This window comes from Hylobates moloch, unplaced genomic scaffold (assembly GCF_009828535.3).
Source record: "Hylobates moloch isolate HMO894 unplaced genomic scaffold, HMol_V3 SCAFFOLD_10, whole genome shotgun sequence".
NCBI classification, from domain to species: Eukaryota; Metazoa; Chordata; class Mammalia; order Primates; family Hylobatidae; genus Hylobates; species Hylobates moloch.
This window is the reverse complement of record NW_026652285.1, coordinates 22,730,871-22,753,700: the sequence shown is the minus strand read 5'-3', so window position 1 is coordinate 22,753,700 and position 22,830 is coordinate 22,730,871. Positions and strand designations below refer to the sequence as shown.

Below are 22,830 nucleotides of genomic sequence, written 5' to 3'. Positions count from 1 at the left end.
ACTTTAGAGGCCCCTTAAAAGACTCCAGCCAAACTGGCCACAGAGAAACTCCTGGGATCCTCCTGGGGTATTCATAACACCTACTGACCTTTATTTCTCATCAACATTTCAGATGGCCTGAATGCTATTAAATGCTCACAAAATTCACCGGAGGGGTGAGAAGTGCCTTAAATGTACCGTGTCCCAGAAATGCATTCCCAAAACATTTCACTGCTTCCACCCAGGCAGTCAGCCCTGCCCTTGGATGTCCTTGCTCCTAAATGCAGTTTTATCCACATCATAGAGCCTGAGGTTTGCTCTCACCAGTCCTCGAGGAACCCCGGTTCTCAGGCCCTGAGCCTTCTGCCCCGGTGGAGAGTGATAGGGTTGGGGTATGGCTGTGACCTCTAAAGTGTCCCAGCCCTGTGACCCCCTGGTGTCTGAGTCCTTCCTGTTCTCCAGGGAAAGACACCTGCTGAGCCCTGTCTGAGACATGGCCTAGCATTCGAGAAGATCCTCCCTCCTTCTCTTCCTCTTCCTTCTCCACCCCCTGCTCTCAGAACCTCCGAGGAAGAGGAAGCAGGAGTAAAGAGAAGCAAGAAATGCCACTGAAGACCGGGCACGGTGGCTCATTCCTATAATTCCAACACTGGGCATGGTGGCTCACGCCTGTAATGCCAGCACTTTGGGAGGCCGAGGTGGGTGGATCACTTGAGATCAGGAGTTCAAAACCAGCCTGGCCGACAGAGTGAAACCCTATTTCTATTAAAAATACAAAAATTAGCCGGGCATGGTGGCGGGTGCCTGTAATCCCAGCTACTTGGGAGGCTGAGGCAGGAGAATCACTTGAACCTGGGAGGTAGAGATTGCAGTGAGCCGAGATCACACCACTGCACTCCAGCCTGGGCCACAGAGTGAGACTGTCTCAAAAAAAAAAAGAAGAAGAAGAAGAAGAAATGCCACTGAGGCAGGGAGAAGGCCATGGCTTCAGCAGGAAGCTGGGGGCACCACAAGATGGGAGAGGAAATGAAAACCTTCATAAAACAAGAAGGAAGATGCTGTCCTCCTTCCCGCAGTCTCAGCCGTCCCAGCCCCATCCTGAAAAGCATCCACCGTGGATCCTGTGGGCTCCACAACAGCAGGTGGCTGCCTTCAGCATGGGTGAGTGGGGTGCAGAGGGCCAGGGTGCCATGGTTTATGGAGGCCACCTGCTAAATCCCTCCATTGCCTCCTGCCTGTGGACCCCGGCATCACCTCCTCTAAGGAGAATACAATGACAAACTGAGGCCCATCCAGTTCCTGGATCACCTTTTCTGGGGGCTCAGTCTAGGCGTTCTCAGAGGTACAGCTTTCCTGGGTTTCAATTATGTGGGAATAACAATAGCTGTCCTAGATCAAGCCCTAACTCCCACCCCAAGCCTGGAATGGACCCGTCAGTGTCAGAGCTGCTGCTGACGTGCTCAACTCCACCCAGGTGGTTCTCACCCTTACCCTATCTCTGGCAGGGAGGTGGCATCAGGCTCAGGTTACAAAAGAGAGATGGAGGCCCCGAAAAGTTACGTGGCTGCACAAAACAGGCGTCAGTTATGGGCCTGGGACCTGAAGCCAGTCTGCTTGACTCCAGAGCTCTTTCCGGGATGGTGGAATGACCCCTACTCACTCGGCAATGGGGCGAACTCCACGGCCGACATGTTGGTGACCTTGCTGGGGTCCAGCTCTATGCGGTGGTATTCAAAGATGCTCCTTCGCCGAGATTCTGAAACAGAGGCAGAGCCTGTTGTCAGGAGCATGTCACAGGCAGAGGGCATCGAGGCCTCTTCCCAGACAGCCTGACAGGTCAGCCTGCTGCCACTGAAGGCAGTAAGTGCACCCAGCAGCCTGGGACGATGATGTTGGCGCTGCTGGAGACAGGGACAGGTGCGGACCTGGAGAGGAGAGTATCATGGTGTGAGGCTAAGTGACTGAACGCAGAGACCTGGCTGCTCTTGGGGGCAGGACAAATGGGATCCCGTGCTTGCTTCTCCTTGCGTCTGCGCCTTCACAACTGCTATTCCCCTGACCCAAGATGTTCTTCCACCCCTTCTTCCTGTCTAGCTCATCCTTGCAGATCCAGCTCAAGGGCCACTTCCCCTGAGCAGCCCTCCTTGGCCAGCTCCCTCCTCTGCCCAGCTCAGGCCAGGTGCCCCCCTCCCATTGCACTCACCACACTGTGTGGACATGAGGGTCTATTTGGAGGCTGGGGATGTGTGAGACCATGATCATCTAGTCCTGAACCTCGCTGAGTGCTCTGTGAATGTCTGCAGATGGACAGGCTGACTTTTGCATGTTGCTGTCCACCATCCACCTCACCCCTCCTGGATAAATGCTCCAGCAAGGCTCAGGGCTTGGAGCCAGGCTCAAGTCCTACTTTGGTCCCTGCAGAAACTTCTCACAGGACCTCAGAGTCAGGAGACCCAAGTTCGTTCTAGTTCTGCTCACAACTTGCTGGATAACCTCAGGCAAGTCATTTGGACCTCAGTTTCTTGTCTGTGGAGTGGAAAGACAGAAACACCTGCCACAACACCCTTGGGAGGAAAAAGGTGGAACTGTAGATGAAAAGGCTTTTTAAAATGACAATCTGAGGTGCTCTGATACTTCTCTCTAGGCCACGATACCAACCCAGGAACCATGACTTGGGGTTGGTTTTCTTCAACTTTGAAAGGCAGGCAGCCCAGCCAGGCATGGTGGCTCACGCCTGTAATCCCAGCACTTTGGGAGGCCAAGGCAGGTGGATCACTTGAGGTCAGGAGTTCAAGGCCAGCCTGGCCAACAGGGTTTTTAGTAGAAACCCCGTCTCTACTAAAAATACAAAAATTAGCTAGGTGTGGTGGCACACGCCTGTAATCCCAGCTACTTGAGAGGCTGAGGCAGGAGAATCGCTTGAACCCGGGAGGGAGAGGTTGCAGTCAGCTGAGATTGTGCCACTGCACTCCAGCCTGGGTGACAAGAGCTAGACTCTGAAAAAAAAAAAAAAAAAGACAGGGAGAGAGAGAGAGAAAGAGAAAGGAAAGAGAGAAAGAAAGAAAGAGAAAAGAAAGAAAGAAAGAGAAAAAGAAAAAAGAATAGAAAGAAAAGAAAGAAAGGAAAGAAAGAATGAATGAAAAGAAAGAAAAAAGAGTAAGAAGCAGACAGCCAGGAGTTGAGCTTTGAGAATGAGTTACCCCACAAGGGGAAAGAGCCACTCAGTGTTTGGTCTGCCCAACACCCTTTCATCTTCTGGAAACAGCAGCATTCCCCTTGGGGTACTGTGCCTGGCCCATTCCTACAGGTGGACTGAACCACAGCTGCCATCTTCTTCCATGATCCTGCCTCTCTGGCCACACTGTGATTGGTCCAGGCCTGGGTATCGGCTGTGAGCTGGACCAATCAGAGACCTTCCCTGGGACTTTTCAACTGTAACCAAGAGGCTTTTTGCTCTCTGGTAATGAAGCTGAGAAGATGCAAGCTCAGAGCCTGTGAATGGCCACAGTTCCGGGCTCATGGGGAAAGTCAGAGAATGAAGCCACCTCGTGGAGAGAAACAGGAAGTGCTGGTGTGTTCTGGCCCTGGGGTTCCAGGACCTGCCCCACTGTTCAGCTCTTCTTTTGGTTCTTTGGGCTACTTCAGTATCCTCCGTGTACCCCCTTTTCCATTTAAGCGAGTTTGAATTGGGTTTTCATCACGAGAAGTAGGTGGAGACATACGTTTCTCACTCAGCTGAAGGTGGTTTGGAGGAAAATTTCCCAAGGTGGCAGAAGAGCTGAGTAGGGGCATCCACAAAGGGGTGGGCGTCCCGTGCCACTGCTGGAGCCCCGCCCCCATGTCCCCTCCTATATAAGGAATCTAGAGGAGCTTTGTCCATGGTTCACATAGTATCTCAGCTGTATCTCATTATTTATTTACTTATTGAGACTGAGTCTCGCTCTGTCACCCAGGCTGGAGTGCAGTGGGATGATCTCGGCTCACTGCAACCTCCGCCTCCCAGGTTCAAGCAATTCTCCTGCCTCAGCCTCCCAAGCAGCTGGGATTACAGGTGCCCGCCACCACACCTGGCTAATATTTTGTATTTTTGGTAGAGAGGGGGGTTTCACCATATTGGCCAGGCTGGTCCCAAACTCCTGACCTCAGGTGATACGCCTGCCTCAGACTCCCAAAATGCTGGGATTACAGGCATGAGCCACCATACCTGGCCTGTATCTCATTATTTATTTATCCTTAACCTTGGAATTAGTCCCTCCTACTTAACCCAGGACTGCGCCCCCGTGGGTCTGGCACCAAAGCATGCTCTCTTCCCAACACACTGCCCTGCTGCAGGACACCTCAGCCCCTGAAACATTCAAGACCTTGGAATGTCATTCCATGCAGTGAAAAGAAGACTGCTCTGGCATTGGTGTCAGTAAAGATCCCCTGGAGCTGAGCAGCAGCTGCAGCCCTGAGGTCTATGTCTGAAATGCTGGTGTCCCCCACTCCCATGCCACTAGGAGGGTGCACCTGCTACCCACGGGCCAGATGCTGCTCCAGGCCGAGTGGAAAGGGGAAAGCAGATGGGGGCACTGATGAGAGCATGGAGGAAAAGAAGCTCGGCCCCCGGAGGGTGACCACACAGGGAGAGGAGGCTTAGGGTTGCCGCAGCTGGGCAGACAGGCTCTGCCCTTACTGCCCGTGTGACCTTGGACGAGGGACTCAGTGAGCCGCATCCACACATGGGGCTGGTGATGCCATGCAAACGGTGTTGTCCTGAGAATTAAGGGAGACACTCAATGCACAAGGACCCCAGGAGCCCTCGAAGCATGTGAGCCCCTTTTCTCTCTGCCCAGACTGCTTTTTTGCTATTCTTCTCGTGGCTGAGACTCTAGGGCAATTTCAGCCTCTTCTAACCCCTCAAAGTCCACCTTAAGCAATGTTTATAAACTTGAACATGAGGAGGAAGGATGGCACGCATTGCTTTCTCTTTCCTGTCCTTACTCTTTCTCCCTCTGTCTCTCTCTCTCTAGGACGGCATATTTCTTGTCAGCAAGCCTCTGATGGGTCCCCCAGTTCCCCGCTGCTGTGGAGAGAGAGGAGGCCCACAGAGGTGGCCTGACTGCGGTGCTGTGCTGGCAATCCAGACCCCCTGTTCCCACCTGTCATCCTGCAGGCCTCTCCTCTCTTCTGCTGCCCCCACAGTCCAGTCTGCCTGCTTCTCCTGATGCGGATGCCACTGCCCCCACCCTGGCTTCCCCTTGTTTCTTCCTGGTTACTGCTTCTTGCTTTTGCCCCCACTGGAGAATGAGGTCATGGGAGCAGTGGGGGATGGCAGTGCTCAGGTGGTGAATGGGCTTGGGGACCCTGGAGACTGAGGTGAATTTCCCACACCCCCTCTGAGGGCTGCTCAGAGAGTACTTATCTTGGAATCCGTCTCCGCGCAACACACACCCACTGACTCCCATGGGGAGAGGCGGTGGAGAGGACTTTAGCCTTGGTCTTCCTTTCCTACCAGGAGGATGACAGCTCCAGCCCTGCAGCTCCTTCCTTCGTCTGACTCCTGCACTGGAGCCGGATGGTTTAGAATGAGATCTAGGCCTCCTCCCACGTTCCCCTCCCTTCCTTCCATCCCAGGCAGATCAAGGAACTTGCTGCTTCTCAGGAAAGCAGCTGGACAGAGTGGGTGGGACGAGGAGTCCAGGTGGTCCCCAAGGCAAGCACTGCGCAGGTGTGGGCTTTATGAGTGAGGAGATGAACTACAGCTGCAGAGACTCAGATATATCAGCTTGAGAGAGAAAGGGAGTTAAGAAGTCAAGTTGGCTGGACACCTGTAATCTCAGCATTTTGGGAGGCCGAGCAGGTGGAACCTGGAGGCAGAGTGGAGTGACCAAATTGACATGATCCACCTGGGCAACAGAGGGAGTATCTCAAAAAAAAAAAAAAAAAAAAAAATTCATAAATGGGGAAACTGAGGTTCACACAGATTAACCCATAGATGGATACAACTTTGTATAACACTTTACTTTTTCATTTATTTATTTATTTAGAGACAGGGTCTCGCTCTGTCACCCAGGCTGGAGTGCAATGGCGCAATCACAGCTCACTGCAGCCTTGACCTCCCAGGCTCAGTAATCCTGCCTCAGCCTCCCAAGTAGCTGGTATTACAGGCACATCCCATCATGCCTGGCTAATTTTTATATTTTTAGTAGAGACAGGGTCTCCCTGTATTACCCAGGCTGCTCTCCAACTCCCGGTCTCAAGCAATCTGCCTGCCTTAGCCTCCCAAAGTGCTGAGATTCTAGGCATGCGCCACCACACAGGCCACATCTCTTTACAATTTACGAAGCCTAGCCATTAAGTAGATGGAAAACATGTACTTAAACGAGAAAACTACAAGAGCACAGCGTCACCATGCAGCACAATTGTTGACTCCTTCAGCATGTAGGTGCGGACACCTGCTCTGTGCAGGGGCTGTGCTGAGTGCAGAGCACTCCGTGAGCTCATAGACTTGCAGGTTCCCTGGAGCTGCACCATCTCATTTGCCCTTACAACTTTCTGAGGTGCACAGACAGACATCGCTGCTCTCCCCACTTTACAAAGGAGAAAAGTGAGATCGGAGAGGGGACGTTATTTGCCCAAAGCCACACAGTCTTTGTTTTAAAATTAGAGGCCAGACTTTTAAAAAACCTCAGGGCTCGAAGCCACTGTGGCTCCAGAAAGTCACCAAAGTTGTAAGTGCAGATAAATATTTAACAACTGCCTGGGGGCTGGGGTGCAGGTAGGGGCAGAGGAGTCCTGACTTGCAGTTGTTGCCAATTTCTGTGGTGTAAATACTCCCACGGTGGCTGACTTCCAGCTACCCTTTCAAAAAAGTTACTGAACATGGAGTTAGGAAGAGACGTGTTCAGTTGCCTCTCACCCAGCTGCATACATGATCTCCAGCACACCCCTGCTGAGAGCTCCTTGATTTGTGTTTCTAAAAGAGTCAAAGGGAAACATTTACATTTCTTTCTTTTTTTGTTTTGTTTTGTTTGAGACAGGGTCTCACTCTGTTGCCAGGCTGGAGTGCAGTGGCGCAATCACAGCTCACTGCAGCCTTGGCTTCGTGGGCTCAAGTGATTCTCCCACTTCAATCCCTGCCCCCAGCTCTGCCTCCCCCACCAAAGGCACATGCCCTGGTAATTTTTTTTTTATTCTTTGGTAGAGACAGGGTCTCCCTATGTTGCCTAGGCTGGTCCCAAACTCCTGGCCTCAAGCAATCCTCCCGCCTCCAATTCCCAAAGTGCTGGGGTTACAGGCATAAGCCACTCCATCAGGCCACATTTTCTTTACAATTTACCAAGCCCAATTGTTTATTTAAAAATTAAAAAAATTTATTTAAACATTACGGGCACGGTGGCTCATGCCTGTAATCCCAGCACTTTGGGAGGTCAAGGTGGGCGGATCACCTGAGGTCAGGAGTTTGAGACCAGCCTGGCCAACATGGTGAAACCTTGTCTCTATAAAAATACAAAAACTAGCCAGGCATGGTGGCACGCACCTGTAATCCCAGCTACCCGGGTGGCTGAGGCAGGGGAATCGCTTGAACCTGGGAGGCAGAGGCTGCAGTGAGCTGAGATGCACCATTGCACTCCAGCCTGGGCGACAGAGAAAGACTCCGTCTTAAAATATATATATATATAATTAAGCCAAAATCCAACACATGGAATGATTGTGTGTTTGTCTCCTAAAGAACCCTAAGTCTGAGAGAGGAGGTCCCGTGGCAAGCCTTGTAAATATCAGGCAGTAACTGCCAGGTGTCTACAGAGTCACTGTGGCTCTAAGAGGAGGGAACCCTCCATGGAAAGCTGAGGTGGCGAGGGGTCCACAGAGCCCTGCACACGCATGTGCACACTCCAGCCCTCCAAGACACACACACATCTGCACATGAGCACATACTCATATGCACACACATATGCGACCCTTTGACACAAGAAAGACCCTTTGCCAAGCCCGAGTGGGATCTGACAGAGATTGGAGGATGGGCACCTTTTTGTAATTCACATGCCCAGAGGTGGCACCAAGGCCGCCTGTGCTGCAGGCGCCCCTGAGTGATGCCAATGGCTATGAGAAGGTGGCCTGGGCTCTGAGTGAGCCTGGGGGCCTGGGAACATCTAGATGAGGATGGAAAGTTTGAAGCAGACTTTCACATGCCATCCCCACTCACTACCCCCAGGGGCCATCTCTCCTTCCCCTTCAGCACCAAAATGCAATGGGATCAAAAATAAACATGAAACTCCAGGTCTCCCATGTCCTGACTTCCAGGGTGCCTGAGGCCATAGGTTCTAGAGTCCAATGTCAACCTTGCTTGCTTCAACTGCCTCATGCTTCGAGACTCAGCCCAAATGACGTCCCCTGCTGGAAGACTTCCCTCACTGTCAGGCAAAGTTACTGCCCCCCGACCCAGCCCCACTCTGAGTCTACAACCCCCTGAGCAATGTCCAGTGTCCCCCGTTACATTGCTCGGTCAATATCTGCTCTCCTGGCCACTCCCGCAGCCAGACCATAAGCTCCGCTAAGACAGAGTCTGCATGGAATTTATCTCTGTACCTCATCCCCTAGCACCAGGCCTTGCACTTAACAGGACCTTAAGAAATGACTTAAAAAATGATGAGTTCATGTCCTTTGTAGGGACATGGATGGAACTGGAAAACATCATTCTCAGTAAACTATCGCAAGGACAAAAAACCAAACACCGCATGTTCTCACTCATAGGTGGGAATTGAACAATGAGAACTCATGGACACAGGAAGGGGAACATCACACTCCGGGGACTATTGTGGGGTGGGGGGAGGGGGAGGGACAGCATTAGGAGATATACCTAATGCTAAATGATGAGTTAATGGGTGCAGCAAACCAACATGGCACATGGATACATATGTAACAAACCTGCACATTGTGCACATGTACCCTAAAACCTAAAGTATAAAAAAAAAAAAGAAATGACTGTGAGTGAATGAATGGGTTACAAATAGTCATGAAAACCTCAGCAACTTATTATAACGTCAGCCCACAGCCCAAAGGAAGCACGCCCTTCCTCCCCAGCCCACCACAAATTACTGCCATTCTCAAAAGGACAACCCTGAAAGACCACAGTAAACCAGACATGCCCCCTCCTAAGCTAGAGCCCAAAGCGGGAGGAGAGCTGGCTTTCAGGATTTCTCCACCTGCAAGGCTGCAGGGCAGAGCTTTCCCTCATCAGAAGAAAGGGGAAATGGGAGGAACAAAGGGACTCAGGGTGGGGCACAGATAGAGACTTGGACTTTTCAAGGGAACTGATTTCTAGGATAGAGACACAAATGGCAGCCAGGGAAGGCAAGGCTCCTAGAAACCTCACACCAGGCTCTAGGGATGGGTTTCCCCACCATCCAGGCTGGGGGGCAGAGTTGGGGATGTGCCCCAAACATGGCTGCAGCCAGAGACGCCAGCTATCCTCTGAAAACACAGTCCTTCCAGCAGAGTGGGGGAGGCTGAGTGGTGGCGGAAAGGGGGATGAGGGTGGGGGGTGGAACTATATCTCTAATTGAAACTATTTGCTCACTTCAACCGCCAGCTTGTACTTGTTCAAGTGTGGGTTTGGTGATATTTTTATTTTTTTAATAAAAGAATCCTTACGTCCGCCACTTGGGTTATTTGTTTTGGATTGTTTCACCAACATCTGGAGCTTGCCCAAGACAATGACTTCCATCTCCATGACCAACAGATCCTTTCTGGAACCAAGACGCAGGCTGCCCCAGAGCACCTGGGGCAGTTTAAGGCGTTCTGTTTTCTCTCTGCTTCCAGGCATCAAAAATTCAGAAATATTCAGGTCCAGACTTGGCAAACACTGCTGCCCAAACAAGAAGTGTTTTTGTTTTTTGGTTTTTTTTTTTTGGGGGGGGGTTGTTTTTTGTTTTTGTTTTTGTTTTGTTTTTGTTTTTGTTTTTGAGACAGGGTCTTGTTCTGTCACCCAGGCTGGAGTGCAGTGGCACAATCTCAGCTCACTGCAGCCTCCATCTCCCGGGTTCAAGCAAGTCTCCTGCCTCAGCCTCCCGAGGAGCTGGGATTACAGGTGCCCGCCACCACACCTGGCTGATTTCTGTATTTTTAGTAGAGACGGGGTTTCACCATCTTGGCCAGGCTGGTCTCAAACTCCCGGCCTCTCAAACGATCCACCCATCTCGGCTTCTCAAAGTGCTGGGATTACAGGCGTAGCCACCATGCCTGGCCCCAAACAACTAATGTTAATGGTTCAAGCGAGAGGTTTGCATGTCCCTTTGTGTTTCAATGCCAGATGCCCGTGGGAGAGTGCTGGCTTAGCCAGAAGAATTTAGGAGATGACAGGTTGAACCACAAGCTCCCACCTGGAATGGGTGGTTACCGTATAAAAAAATCTAAGAGGTTGGGTTGGGAAAAAGTCTTCATTCATGCATTCTTTTGTTCCTTGGCTCATGTGATTATTCATTCAATAATCATGAGTCGAGCCCCAGCAGGGGACCCTGCCCCACGGAGTTTTCAGCCCATGGGGAGAAGTAGGGGGTCCCTAAGCATTGAAGCAAAGCAGAAAAAGGCAGAGAAAGAAGAGGCCAGAAATGACTCAGGGAGCAGAGTAGGGGGAAAAATGGAAGTGAGAAGGGAAAAGAGGGAAGGATGGGCCCCCAGATGGATTAAAAACTTCCAACGAAGGGCACTTTAAAGGATCCTTTATCAGAAAAGGCAAAATCGGCCAGATCCTCAGCTTCTCCCTGCCCCCACTTCCTCACGTGGCTGCCCCTAGATCCCTTCTGTAGCCCGGTCTGGGACCCACCCCTCCCTTACCTGCAGCCTGGCAGGAAGGCACACACAGCTCAGGCCCTGATACATATCTGGACTCAAGTCTGCCTCAGAAAGGACAGGAAGGTTCCGGTAAAGGAGGAGGACCAGCATGTTGGGGCCATCCAAGGCCGTTTGGGGCCAGCCAAGGGGCAGGCTACATTCTGGAGCTCTTTGTAAGAAAATCCTCACTAACCGATCCCACTAATTCAGAATCCCTGTCAGTTTCGATGTTGGCAATGCTAAAGTTGCTTTTATACTAACCATGAAATAAAGAGTTTCTTAAGCAAATGAACAGAGGAAATAATACTGACTTCCGGCGGTCTCCCCAGCCACATAGCGGATACACTGTCCTGTGTGTTTTGAGTGCCTCTGCAAACAGATGCTGCTAATTGCACATGACTTTTCTTTTCACCAAAGATGCTTTGCAGACTCTGCTGAAAAGCCTGCGGAAGAGTTTATATGAGGAAGTACTGGTAAGAACTCTTGTGGTTTTCAGCCTCTTCTACCCTCTCCCCCAGGAGTGAGGCTGTGAAGAGTCCTCCCCATCGCACCTCCCATCCCCTTGCCTAGCAAGGGTGGGGAGGAAAGTGTTTAGAACCTGGGGGAGGAGAGTTTCCCCCAGACAGGGTTCAGTGGCTGGGGATTCCTAAATAGTGAGGAATCAAACTCTCCTCCTCACATTGCCCCAGGCAGGGAGGAGTCAAACCTGGGCACGAGGACAGTGACGCCACCCATTCTGTATGATCAGGTGGGCTTGGTCAATAGGATTATCCATGGTGATCATAGGGTCTGCAGACCAGATGGCTCTTCCTGAACTTCTGTTTCCTTTAAGCTATGATCATTTGGGGTTTACTATTACCTGCAGCTCAACCTAATCCAAACAAATACCCTGCTTGCCGGATTGAATGTGAGACCCAAACTCATTTGACCTCTCAGCCACATAAAAGCCATTCCTCCCCAGGAGCAGAGGCTGTGGCCCATTTTAAACCCCAATGAGGGCCATGGATACTGTCCCAGAAAAATGCATGGATGTGAATATGTTCCACTTGCATTTCAATACTCCACATACAGGCCTTGCACGGTGGCTCACGTCTGTAATCCCAGCACTTTGGGAGGCCAAAGCCGGAGGATGGCTTGAGCCTAAGAATTCAATACCACCCTATTTTATTATTTGTCTTTACAAATAATAAATAAATAAATAAATAAATAAATAAATAAATAAGCTGGGCATGGTGGTGCACACCTATAGTCTCAGCTACTCAGGAGGCTGAGGCAGGAGGATCGCTTAAACCCAGAAAGTTGAGGCTGCAGTGAGCTATGATTGTGCTACTGCACTGCAGCCTGAGTGACAGAGCAAGACCCTGTCTATAAAAAAAAAAAAAAAAAAAAAAAAAAAGGCCAGGTGCAATGGCTCACGCCTGTAATCCCAGCACTTTGGGAGGCCAAGGTGGGTGGATCACCTGAGGTCAGGAGTTCAGGACCAGCCTGGCCAACATGGTGAAACCCTGTCTCTGCTAAAAAATACAAAAATTAGTCAGGCGTGGTGGCGGTCGCCTATAATTGCAGCTACTCTGGAGGCTAAGGCAGGAGAATTGCTTGAACCCAGGAGGTGGAGGTTGCAGTGAGCCGAAATTGCACCATTGCACTCTAGCCTGGGCAACAAGAGTGAAACTCCATCTCAAAAAAAAAAAAAAAATCCATATACAATTTTAAGATTCCCAGACTCCCTGAATTTTATGCCTGTTCCCGTAAGCTAAAAACCTCTGACAAAACGGGATGCAATTTCCAAAACACTCATCTCCCAAACTCAAGTGGTGTCAGGCCCGTGTTCTCACCTAGAGTCACAACAGAGCAGAGGACAAGGTCTATGCTATGTCCATTCCCTTCAGCGGTGCCCTAACCCCAGCAACTAGGTCCACTTTCTTGTAGTTATTCATTTTCTAAAAATGTTAGTGCCTGCCCACTGGGCTCAGTGCTGGAGGCCATAGAGAACCCCCAAGGAATTCACACCTAGTTGGGGAGGATGATAAGTTCTATGTTAAGAGTATCAGCATTTGTTCTTGCCACCACTAGAAAGAAAAGAAGAAGAAAAAAAAGTATCAGCGAAGTGCCGGGGGAAAGAAGAGGAAGCCGTGAATTCCACTGCATGGCGGAGTGGTTACTTGCACAGCCATCTGACCTGGGCCGCTGGAGAGGGAGAATGGTGCCAAGCAGTAAAAAAGATTGGAGTAAGAGGCGTTTTATACAAGGGGACTGTGTCATAGCGATGTGGACAGCCCTTAGCATGTTCAGGGAACCCAAGGGACACAGACCAGAGCTGCCCAGGCAGAGGGCGGTGAGCGGAGGGAGGGTTTGGAAATGCGCCTGCATGGTTGACTGCACCCAGCTGTGCCCGGCCTTGAATGCCACACTGAGGATTTTGACCTGACCTGTGGGCAGCAAGGAGTCAGAGAGTGATGTGATCGGATCTGACAGTGACAAGGAGGAACAGGAGACAGAGGGAAGGAGGACGAGGCCGGGAGCTGCTGGCAGTGTCTGGGGGTCAGGTGCTGGCTTTCACCTGGCAGGTAGACCCAACACCTCAGCACACAGCACCTGGAGTCAGACTCCAACCACTCCCACCACCGAGATTTCCTCCTGATCCTGCAAAGCAGACAGAGCCTCCCTGCTATTTCAGGTGGGCTGTGCTTCCCCGCCCCCTTCATCCCTCATCTCTCTGGTTTGCTCTAAAGGAGCTTCTCATTCCAGAATCACAGAGGAGCCTCAGAGGCAGATGCTACCGGGGATCTGACCCCCTCTAATTCACCCTCATTCCACAGCTTGATCAGGCACACGTTTCCTGAGACTCTGCCTGGAAGAAGCCCTGTGAGGGGGGCGCAGATGAAACAGACACATCCCTGCCCGACAGTGGGCTCAGTAATGTACACGGGATGCGGGATAGGGAAGGATATAAGGCACAGACACCAAGAACAGCCCCAAGAAGCAGCCTGGGGAGTTTGCACACAGGGCTGTGGGTGTTTGGGGGAGCTGAGGAGGAAAAGATTCCTCTGGGTGGAATGGGGGTGGGTCAGTCTAAGAAAGGCTCAGTGGTGGACTCCAGGATTTAAATGGAGAAGATCTGGACTTGAATTCTTCCTTTCATAGCTGTGTGACCACGGGTAAGTCACTCTACCTCTCTGAACATTTGTGTCCTCATTTAGAAAGGGACAAATGTACAAACTTACAATGTTTAGGGGAAGATCCAAGACACTGTCCAGCTTAGTGCCTGGGAAAGAGGATTATAATCAGTGTGGTAGGCAGACGATAACACAGCCCCCAGAAAGCCTCTACAGTGGCTGCCTGGTATCCGCACCTAGGTGCAATCCAGTCCCTGAGTGTAGACTGGATCCGTGACTTGGTTCTAGCCAGCGGAATATGGCAAAAAAGATAGGATGTTACATCTAAAATTAAGCTATAAAAAGACCCTGGTTTGCGTCTTCCTCGCCCTCTGCTTTTGTCTCGCTTGCCTGCTCTGATGGAAGCCAGCTGCCACATCATGGGGAAGTTTACCAGGCAAGGAGCCAAAGAAGGCCTCCTTGGGGAGCTGAATCCTGAATTCTGAATCCTGAATCTTGAATCCTGAATCCTGCCAAACCACATGAAAGCTCTGAAGCAGGTCCCAACCCTCCCCACCTGCCACCCCATCACGGGGGTAACTGTGACCCTGGCTAACGCTTTTTGTTTTTTGAGACAGAGTTTCACTCTTTCGCCCAGTGAAATGGTGAGTGGTGTGAGGAGTGAGGTGGTGCGATCTCGGCTCACTGCAAGCTCCGCCCCTCGGGTTCAAGCGATTCTCCTGCCTCAGCCTCCCAAGTAGCTGGGATTATAGGTGCCCATCACCACACCCAGCTAACTTTTGTATTTTTAGTAAAGATAGGGTTTCGCCATGTTGGCCAGGCTGGTCTCAAACTCCTGACCTCAGGAGATCCCCTGCCTTGGCCTCCCAAAGAACTGAGATTACAGGCGTGAGCCACCGCGCCTGGCCGCTGGCTAACACTTCAGTCACAGCCTGTGAAAGACCTTGAACGAGAGGTCCTGGCTGAATCATGCTTTGCTTCCTGATCCACAAAAACTCTGAGATAATATGTTGTAGTTTTAAGCCACTAAATTCTGGAGCAGTTTGTTATACAGCTGTAGCTAACTAATGCCATCAGGTGATACCGAGACAATTTAACAACTGGCTCAACACGGGCGTTTACCAACCAGTCAGAGCAGATACTGCCTGCAGCCATGGAGCCGGGTCCTGGAGCCCAGGCTGTAACACTTGATAGAGGACTGGGAGTGCAGGGGGCTAAGGGGAGGGCAGGAGGGATCGTGGGAGGTACGAGGGGGCTCAAATCAGCAGCAATTTGCCAACAAGAATGCAACTATTTCAGTACTTTGACAACTGATACAACTGTAGTGGGGTGCACTGACTATCAGCCCGGGATCTAATATCTAGGGTTGGAACTGGGCCTTAAAGGATAAGGTGATATCCACAGGGCCCCATGGAATGGAGCAAGGGAAGCCACACATTGGAGCTGAAGGAAGAGTTTTCTGCTGTCGCCGCTTGTGTGCAGTTTCAAAGACTGCTCCGTACACATATGGCAAAGACAGGAAAACAGCTCTAACTAGCTAAGAAACAGTTCCTCGTGTAGCAGCAACATAACAAAGGCACTGAAATATCAGAAACGCGCAGAAGAGTTCAAGGCCATGTTTGAGAAAGGGAAGGAGGGAGAGACATTCACACGTATCAAGTAGGTGCCTGCTGTCTGACAGACACCGCGCCCGGCTTTATATCCAAGTCTAGGCCACTGGGGCACAAAGGCCTCATGAGGAGCCATGTGGTATGGGTGGCAATGAGTCACAGCATCTAGGACAGTTTTGTGGAAGAAAGGAGACAGAGGGCACGGGGCCCTAAAAAGGGAGACGGAGAAGAAGGGAAGGGAGGGTGAGGTGCGAGCCCCACACTTCTGTGGCAGGCTAGGCCTGGGGTACAGCCACCAGCCAACTGGCCCATGGATCAAGGCTATAACCCACCCAAATGCTGACCAGGGAGGAGAGATTCCTTATTTGCAGCTTAGCAGTGGGCGCTTTGCCCTCAAGCCACCAGAGCCATTTTCTCCCAGAACCATAAGCCAGGACCACCCTAGTTATGCTGAGAGCTGAATTAGTCCCAAGTAGAAGCAGCAAAAACTTGACCACAAAACCCCTTTCTAGTAGCATATGCAAATCAGATGCCCCTCCAGTCCGACACCCTGCCCTCTGCCACCTCCCTGGATATCATGCAGTGTTGTGTGGGAAGGGTGTCTAGCGGCTGGCCCTGCTGAGAGGTGGTATGCTTCGGGGAGCAAGTCTATGCCTGCTTACCAGCTGGGAACGCTGCGAGCAGGCAGATATTGGGAAGAAAGAATAGAAAGGGAGGTTGTAGGAAGGTGGAGGAAAAAGAAGCTGGTGAATTTCTGAAGAGGGGAAAGAACTCCTGGCCTGCTGCGAATTAACCAGGCCCCATTCATCAGCCCCTTGACCCTTGAGTGCCACCCACCCCACCCACAGATCTGCCCAGGTGAAGGTGTGGACTGGGGCGAGATGCTTGATGGGTGCTAACCAGCCTTTACTGGGCACCCCGCCCAAGCCGGGCACTGTGCCTGGTACTCTGTGCTTGGATATCTCAGCTAATCCTCACCACAGCCCTTGAGAGGGCTCGAGGTAACTCATTAGATGGTGACAGCCACAGCCCAGACCTTGCCTTGGGACACACAGCAAGCAAAAGAGTAGGCGACAGGCATGCCCACCTATGAGGAGGGTAAAGTGCCAGAGTCTCTGTGGAACCCACTTTGGCCACAGCTATCAAAATTGTAAATGCCCCTGCCCTTTGACCCAGTGATTGAACTACTGAGAATATAGCGTATGGAAATACTCACACAGGGGCATGAAAGTACCTACTGTATTATTTGTTATGGCCCAAGATTTAAAACAACTGAAAAGTCTACCCCCAGGGAACAGGTTAAATTAAGGTCCATCCATGCAATGGACTATCACGCAGCCATTAAAGAGAAGAATGAGGCAGCTCACTGTGTGCTGAGACAGAACGCCGGCCAGGATGTACTGTGTTCAAGTGCAGAACCACAGACATCATATGCTATCAAATACACACACACAGACACACACACACACACACACACACACACACACACTCTTACCTGAAGGCTTGCAGCTCTGGAGATAACCCAGAACCCTGGTTTCCCCTCCCTTTGCCTCCAGGGAGGAAGACTGAGAGATGGGGAACTGAGAGACAGGGTTCAGGGGCAGGTGAAAAACCTAATCTCTGTACATCCTTTTATATCTTTTGCATTTTAGACCAGATACATTTACTCATGAAAAAATATGATTTTATAAATGAAGATAAAGAAACGCATTAGTACTTTGGGAGGCCGAGGAGGGTGGATCACAAGGTTAGGAGATCGAGACCATCCTGGCTAACATGGTGAAACCCCATATCTACTAAAAATACAAAAATTAGCCGGGCGTGGTGGCAGGTGCCTGTAGACCCAGCTACTCGGGAGGCTGAGGCAGGAGAATGGCATGAACCTGGCAGGCGGAGCTTGCAGTGAACTGAGATCGCGCCACTGCACTACTCCAGCCTGGGTGACAGAGCGAGACTCCATCTCAAAAAAAAAAAAGACATGCATTAGTAAATAGGCTGGGCACAGTGACCCAGGCCAGTAATCACAGCACATTGGGCATTGGGAGGCTTGTGGGGGAGGTTAAGTTGAGCCCAGGAGTTTGAGACCACCCCAGGCAACATAGGAAAACCCTGTCCCTCTCTCCAAAAAAAAAAAATTAAAAAATTAGCTGGGCATGGTGGCATGTGCCTGTGGCCCCAGCTTCTTGGGAGGCTGAGGTGGGAGGATGGATTGAGTCCAAGTGTTTGAGGCCACAGTGAGCTACTATGATGGAGACACTGCACTCCAGCCTGAGACCCTGTCTCTAATAATAATAATAATAATAATAATGAATAGTAATTCATGGCTGGGCGCTGTGGCTGACCCCTGTAATCCCAGCACTTTGGGAGACCGAGGCAGGCAGATCACCTGAGGTCAGGAGTTCGAGACCAGCCTGGACAACATGGTGAAACCCCGTCTTTACTAAAAATACAAAAATTAGCCAGGCGTGGTGGTGGGCGCCCGTAATCCCAGCTACTCAGGAGGCTGAGGCACGAGAATCACTTGAACCCGGGAGGCAAATGTTGCAGTGAGCCAAGATTGCACCACTGCACTCCAGCCTGGGCAACACAGCAAGACTCCATCTCAAAAAAAAAAAAAAAAGAATAGTAATTCATGGAAATGGCAAAAATCTCAAAGAGGCATGTGCAAACGAGTAGAGATGGGGAAACTCTGCGCCACTATAGCATGTGACTTTTTGTCACCAGTCACAAAAGCTGCATGAAAGTATGAAAGTGCTGTGGCGGCATCTGACCTGTGACACCATCATGAGGACACTGCTTGTTCCTAGTCCTGCACTGTTCACTACAGAACCAGGTGTCCTGCTGGATTATAAAATACTGAGTTATAAAGTCTACCATAGTAAGATATTCTTATACAGGACTCACAGACCTGATGTGCCAGACATTGGGCCCAACACTTTACATATACTATCGCCTGTGTGTTTGCAGCAGCTGTAGGGGCAAAGTATCACTCTTATCCCTATTTTACAGATAAAGAAATAAACACAGAGAGGTTGAGTGACTCACCAGAGGTCAGATGCTTGTGGAAAGTGTGGACTCCAGCTCAGGCTTCCAGTTCCAGAGCTGAGCCCCTAACACTCCACTGAACTTTGCATATAGAAGGTACTGGGTAAGGCCTTCTAACTAAGCCCTGGTCCTTTCCTTCAGATTAAAAAATAATAATAATAAGTTAAAGGCCCCACTATTCCCCAACCCTTAAATTTCTGTTAAAGACAGAGGCTTGGGGCTGGGCATGGGGGCTCACGTCTGTAATCCCAGCACTTTGGGAGGCCAAGATGGGAGGATCGTGTGAGTTCAGGGGTTTGAGACAAGCCTGGGAAACATAGCAAGACTCTGTCTCTACTAAAAATAACAAAATTAGCCGGGCATGGTGGCATGTGCCTGTGGTCCCAGCTACTCGGGAGGCTGAGGTAGGAGGATCACTTGAACCTGGGAGGTGGAGGCTGCAGTGAGTTGAAATTGCACTACTGCATTCATCCTGAATGACGGAGCAAGACTTTGTTTAAAAAAAAAAAAAAAAAGGCTGTGCTCAGATACTGAATGCCTCAAGGGCAGCCCTTCCTCTTCACTGTATCTCAACAGTGCCTGGAACATAGTGGCCCAGTGTGTAAGCAGGAACTCAGAACACGTGTACTGATGGTACTGAACAGAAATAGGCAATGATGCCTCCCCTGGGAAGCCCTGATTTCACAGAACAGCGGTACCTTGCCCTTCTACAGGAAGGTGACTTGGTGGCTCCCAAGCGTGTCCTTCCATCCAGCCTGGCATGGCGAGAGTGGAGCAGAGAATGCCCCCAGGCCCCATCAAAGCCCAGGTGGGGTAGGAAGGGCAGACAAAGGCTCCTCCCCAGACCTCCCGGGGTCCTACATGGCAGAACTTGTGCATATGGCTCAGCAGAAGAGGTCAGGTTAAAAAGTCTCTGAGCCAAGGGTCTAGAAGGAGCAGCAGTGGATGGGATGCCTGCCGCCTCCCCAGGAGTACAAATCCAAGACCCTCGTGAGCACGCAATGGGGGTCGGGAGCAGGGGAGAAAGAGCTATGACCTCCTAAAGTGTCAGCACCGGAGGAGGGCCTGGGAGGGAGAAGCACTCCTTCAGCTACTCCCCCATTTTGTAGATGAGGCAACTGAGGCTAGAGAGATGATGTGGTTTGTTGAAGGACAGGGAGGTAACAGCATGGCCGAGGCTGGATTCCTGTCTCCTGGCATCCTATGATGCTCCTTTTATCACCTGGAGTGGGAAGGCCACAATGGTTGTATTCTGGGAGAACTCAAACCCCTTACTAGGGCATCTTTGGAGGTTTTCTACATGGAACAGGGGCCCAGTGGAAGGGCTGTGGCTCCCTTTCACCTCAACCATCAGAGCAGTGCCTCCCATTGGAGAGTTTGCTGGAGAAGATGGTCCCTCCGCTATAACAAAGAAAAGCTGGGAGTCACTGGGCCTCCTTTCCTCCCTGGTTTCCCTCTCAACTCTCTGCCCCTTGTCTACTCCCTGCCACTGCCATCCCCCCAGCAGCTCAGGTTCAGTCTGAACAGAGTCCTACCCCCATCAAGGCCTCTGCGGAGTCCCTGAAGACTCACCTGGCACATCCGGGGATGGATTGAGAATCATGAAGGCATCCGATAGGCCGGTTTTGACAGGATGCTGGGAGGAGCTGATTTCCCGGACAGACATAGGGATCTGCGGCAGGGAGAAGAGGCTCCGTCCACCTCCCAAATGCTCTGGGGCCCACCCAGCACCGCCCACCCCCCCCACCTCCCGTGAGCTCCAGACCCATCTTTCTGGATGGCACCACCCAGTGGGACCCCACCCAAATTCCAAGTCCTCTCCACACCACCTCCAAACACATTTTCTTCTTTCCTCTGTCTCGGTGAATGGCACTCCATGCAGGCCAGAAACCCGGGACTCACCCTTTTCCCTTCCCTTTCTTTAATTTATTCCCTTCCCCATCTGATGCATCTCCAAATTCTGTTGCTTAACCTGCTAAGTGGCTCTCAAATCTGACCATTTCTTTCCATTTCCCCTCATCCTACTCTAAGCTGCTGTCACCTTTCTCCTAAATTACTTCCCAGTATTCCCTCTAAGCCCCCAATAACCTGTTCTCCACTCTGAAGCCAGAGTGACTTTTCTCAAGGGCAAATCTGTGGTTCCCTTGCCCCGTCCTGTCCCTCACTCTCTCCCTTCCAACCATGCTGCCTTCTTCTATTTTTTTTTTTTTTTTAATAGAGGTATGTGTCTCACTATGTTCCCCAGGCTGGTCTTGAACTTCTGGGTTAAAGCAATCCTCCTGCCTCAGTCTCCCAAAGCGCTGGGGTTATAGTAATGAGCCACTGCACTGGCTCACCATGCTGCCTTCTTTTTTTTTTTTTTTTTTTTGGGATAGAGTCTCACTCTGTTGCCCAGGCTGGAGTGCAGTGGCACGATCTCGGCTCACTGCAACCTCCAGCTCCTGGGTTCAAGTGATTCTCCTGCCTCAGCCTCCTGAGTAGCTGAGATTACAGGTGCCCACCACCACATCCAGCTAAATTTTTGTATTTTTAGTAGAGATGGAGTTTCATCATGTTGGCCAGGCTGGTCTCAAACTCCTGAGCTCTGGTGATCCACCTGCCTCAGCCTCCCAAAGTGCCGGGATTACAGGCGTGAGCCACCGCGCCTGGCCCATGCTGCCTTCTTTCAGTGCTTTGTGCCAGCCATGCTCTGTCCTGCCTCAGGACCTTTGCATGTGTTGTGTGCTGTTGTCTCTCCTGGAACATACTTCATTCTCCTCTTTGCTTCCTGAACTCGTATTTATCCTTCAGATTTCAACTCTTTTCCTCAGCAAAGCCTCCCCTGGCCTCTGCCAAGGTTAAGAAGTCTGTGAAAGGCTCAGCTAGCACCAGGCACCTCTACTTGGGAGCGCTTGTCACAGTGGTGAGTCTACATTTGTCCCTGTAATTATTGTCCATCTCCACAACCAGACTTACAGCTCCAAAAGGGTAGGACCCGCAAACATCTTGTTAACTGCTGTATTCCCAGCAGCAAGCCCCATGCCTGGCACATTGCAAATTCTCTAAATATTTGCTCAATGAAGAAAGGCTCTAAGACCCAGCTGTCTCTGCAGCTGGGCCCACTCACCTCTTTATAGCCGAAGACAATGCGGCCGTCACGGTGCAGAGCTGCCTGGAAGGTGAAACTGCCCTTGTCTTCCCAGCCTTGGAGATAGACATGGTCCCACTGAACCACAAAGACTGTCCCTGGGGAGAAGAACAGAGACCCAGCTGGACGGGAGATCGTGCAAGGAGCAGGGCCCTACAGAAATGCCAGCCGGAGGGCAGTGGCCACAGGTTAGGTCCCTTCGGGATGATGGGGAAGTTTGCAAATGTAAGGAAGCAGGAGCTGGGCAGCCCACTAAAGCAGCCTGGCTTCCGAGCAGCAGAGGAGCCGGAAGATGCTGCTTCAGCCCCAGATACTGTACTTGATCATCTCTTTCCCCTTCCTTCTTGTCTATTCTGACTCCTTGAGACAAAAGAAGGAGGAATGTCTGTTCTCCTGGATTCAGATGGGGCTCAAGGGACATCCTGGTGAATGTAAGAAACAATAAAGGCCCCTAACATTTATTTTACCTCTACTAAGAGCCAAGCTCTGTCGTTTTGTTATCTCAGATTCTTCTGGGTAGCAGGCATTTTTGTCCCCATCTGACAGGTCAGGAAACTGAGCAGAGAAAGATAGGTGGCCGCTTTGCTGTGGGACTGTGGGACCCTTGCCCTCTCTAGGCCATGTGCTCCTCTAAAGGGCCGGACAAGGGATCCCTGGAGCAGGTGACTTAAATTCTGAGATCCAGTCTCACCATTGTCAAAGTAAACAACTGTGGAGTTGTCGGAGTAGCCAGGGTTGAAGTTGGCCATCAGGGGCGCCACATACTGAGTAGCTGTGAGCATCCGATGGATCACGTCCCCCATGAAGATGAAGCCTAGGGTGGGAGAGGTGCAGAGGAGTCACCAGAAATGGCCTGAGGGGCCGCTTTGGGGGCCTTTTCCCCAGGGGCAAGAAGGGCAGCACGGGCAGAGCCGGAAGTGAGCCTGAGACCTCTGTTGCCCATCCCCATCTGGCGGGCTCTGGGTCTGGTGTGTACGGAGCCAAAGGGCCCCAGATAGGAGAAGTTCCTCCCTGTACCTTCAGTGGGGCACAGACTATAGGGTGAGGGGGCAGGAAGAGGAGGGGACTCACAGCTTTCCCCATCCCTGGGGAAGTGGGATGTGGAACTGAAGTGCAGGGATTAAAGACAGGTGCCTCC

The 22,830-nt window shown here is 51.2% G+C and overlaps 1 protein-coding gene across 5 annotated transcripts in view; it reads right to left on the bottom strand.

The window, feature by feature from the left end:
* The window catches only part of PLXDC1 (plexin domain containing 1), an 87,212-nt gene that overhangs the window by 20,259 nt on the left and 44,123 nt on the right, over positions 1 to 22,830 (bottom strand). For all 5 annotated transcript variants that reach the window (XR_009215256.1, XM_032163439.2, XM_032163440.2 and 2 more), the window contains exons 5-8: positions 22,384 to 22,506; positions 21,672 to 21,790; positions 20,138 to 20,237; positions 1,640 to 1,735 (exon numbers count right to left, since the gene is read on the bottom strand). Coding sequence is in view for 4 of the 5 variants with exons in the window: in XM_032163439.2 (XP_032019330.1) it covers positions 1,640 to 1,735; positions 20,138 to 20,237; positions 21,672 to 21,790; positions 22,384 to 22,506 (438 nt within the window). In the remaining variant the exon portion in view is untranslated. The remainder of the gene's footprint in view (positions 1 to 1,639; positions 1,736 to 20,137; positions 20,238 to 21,671; positions 21,791 to 22,383; positions 22,507 to 22,830) is intronic.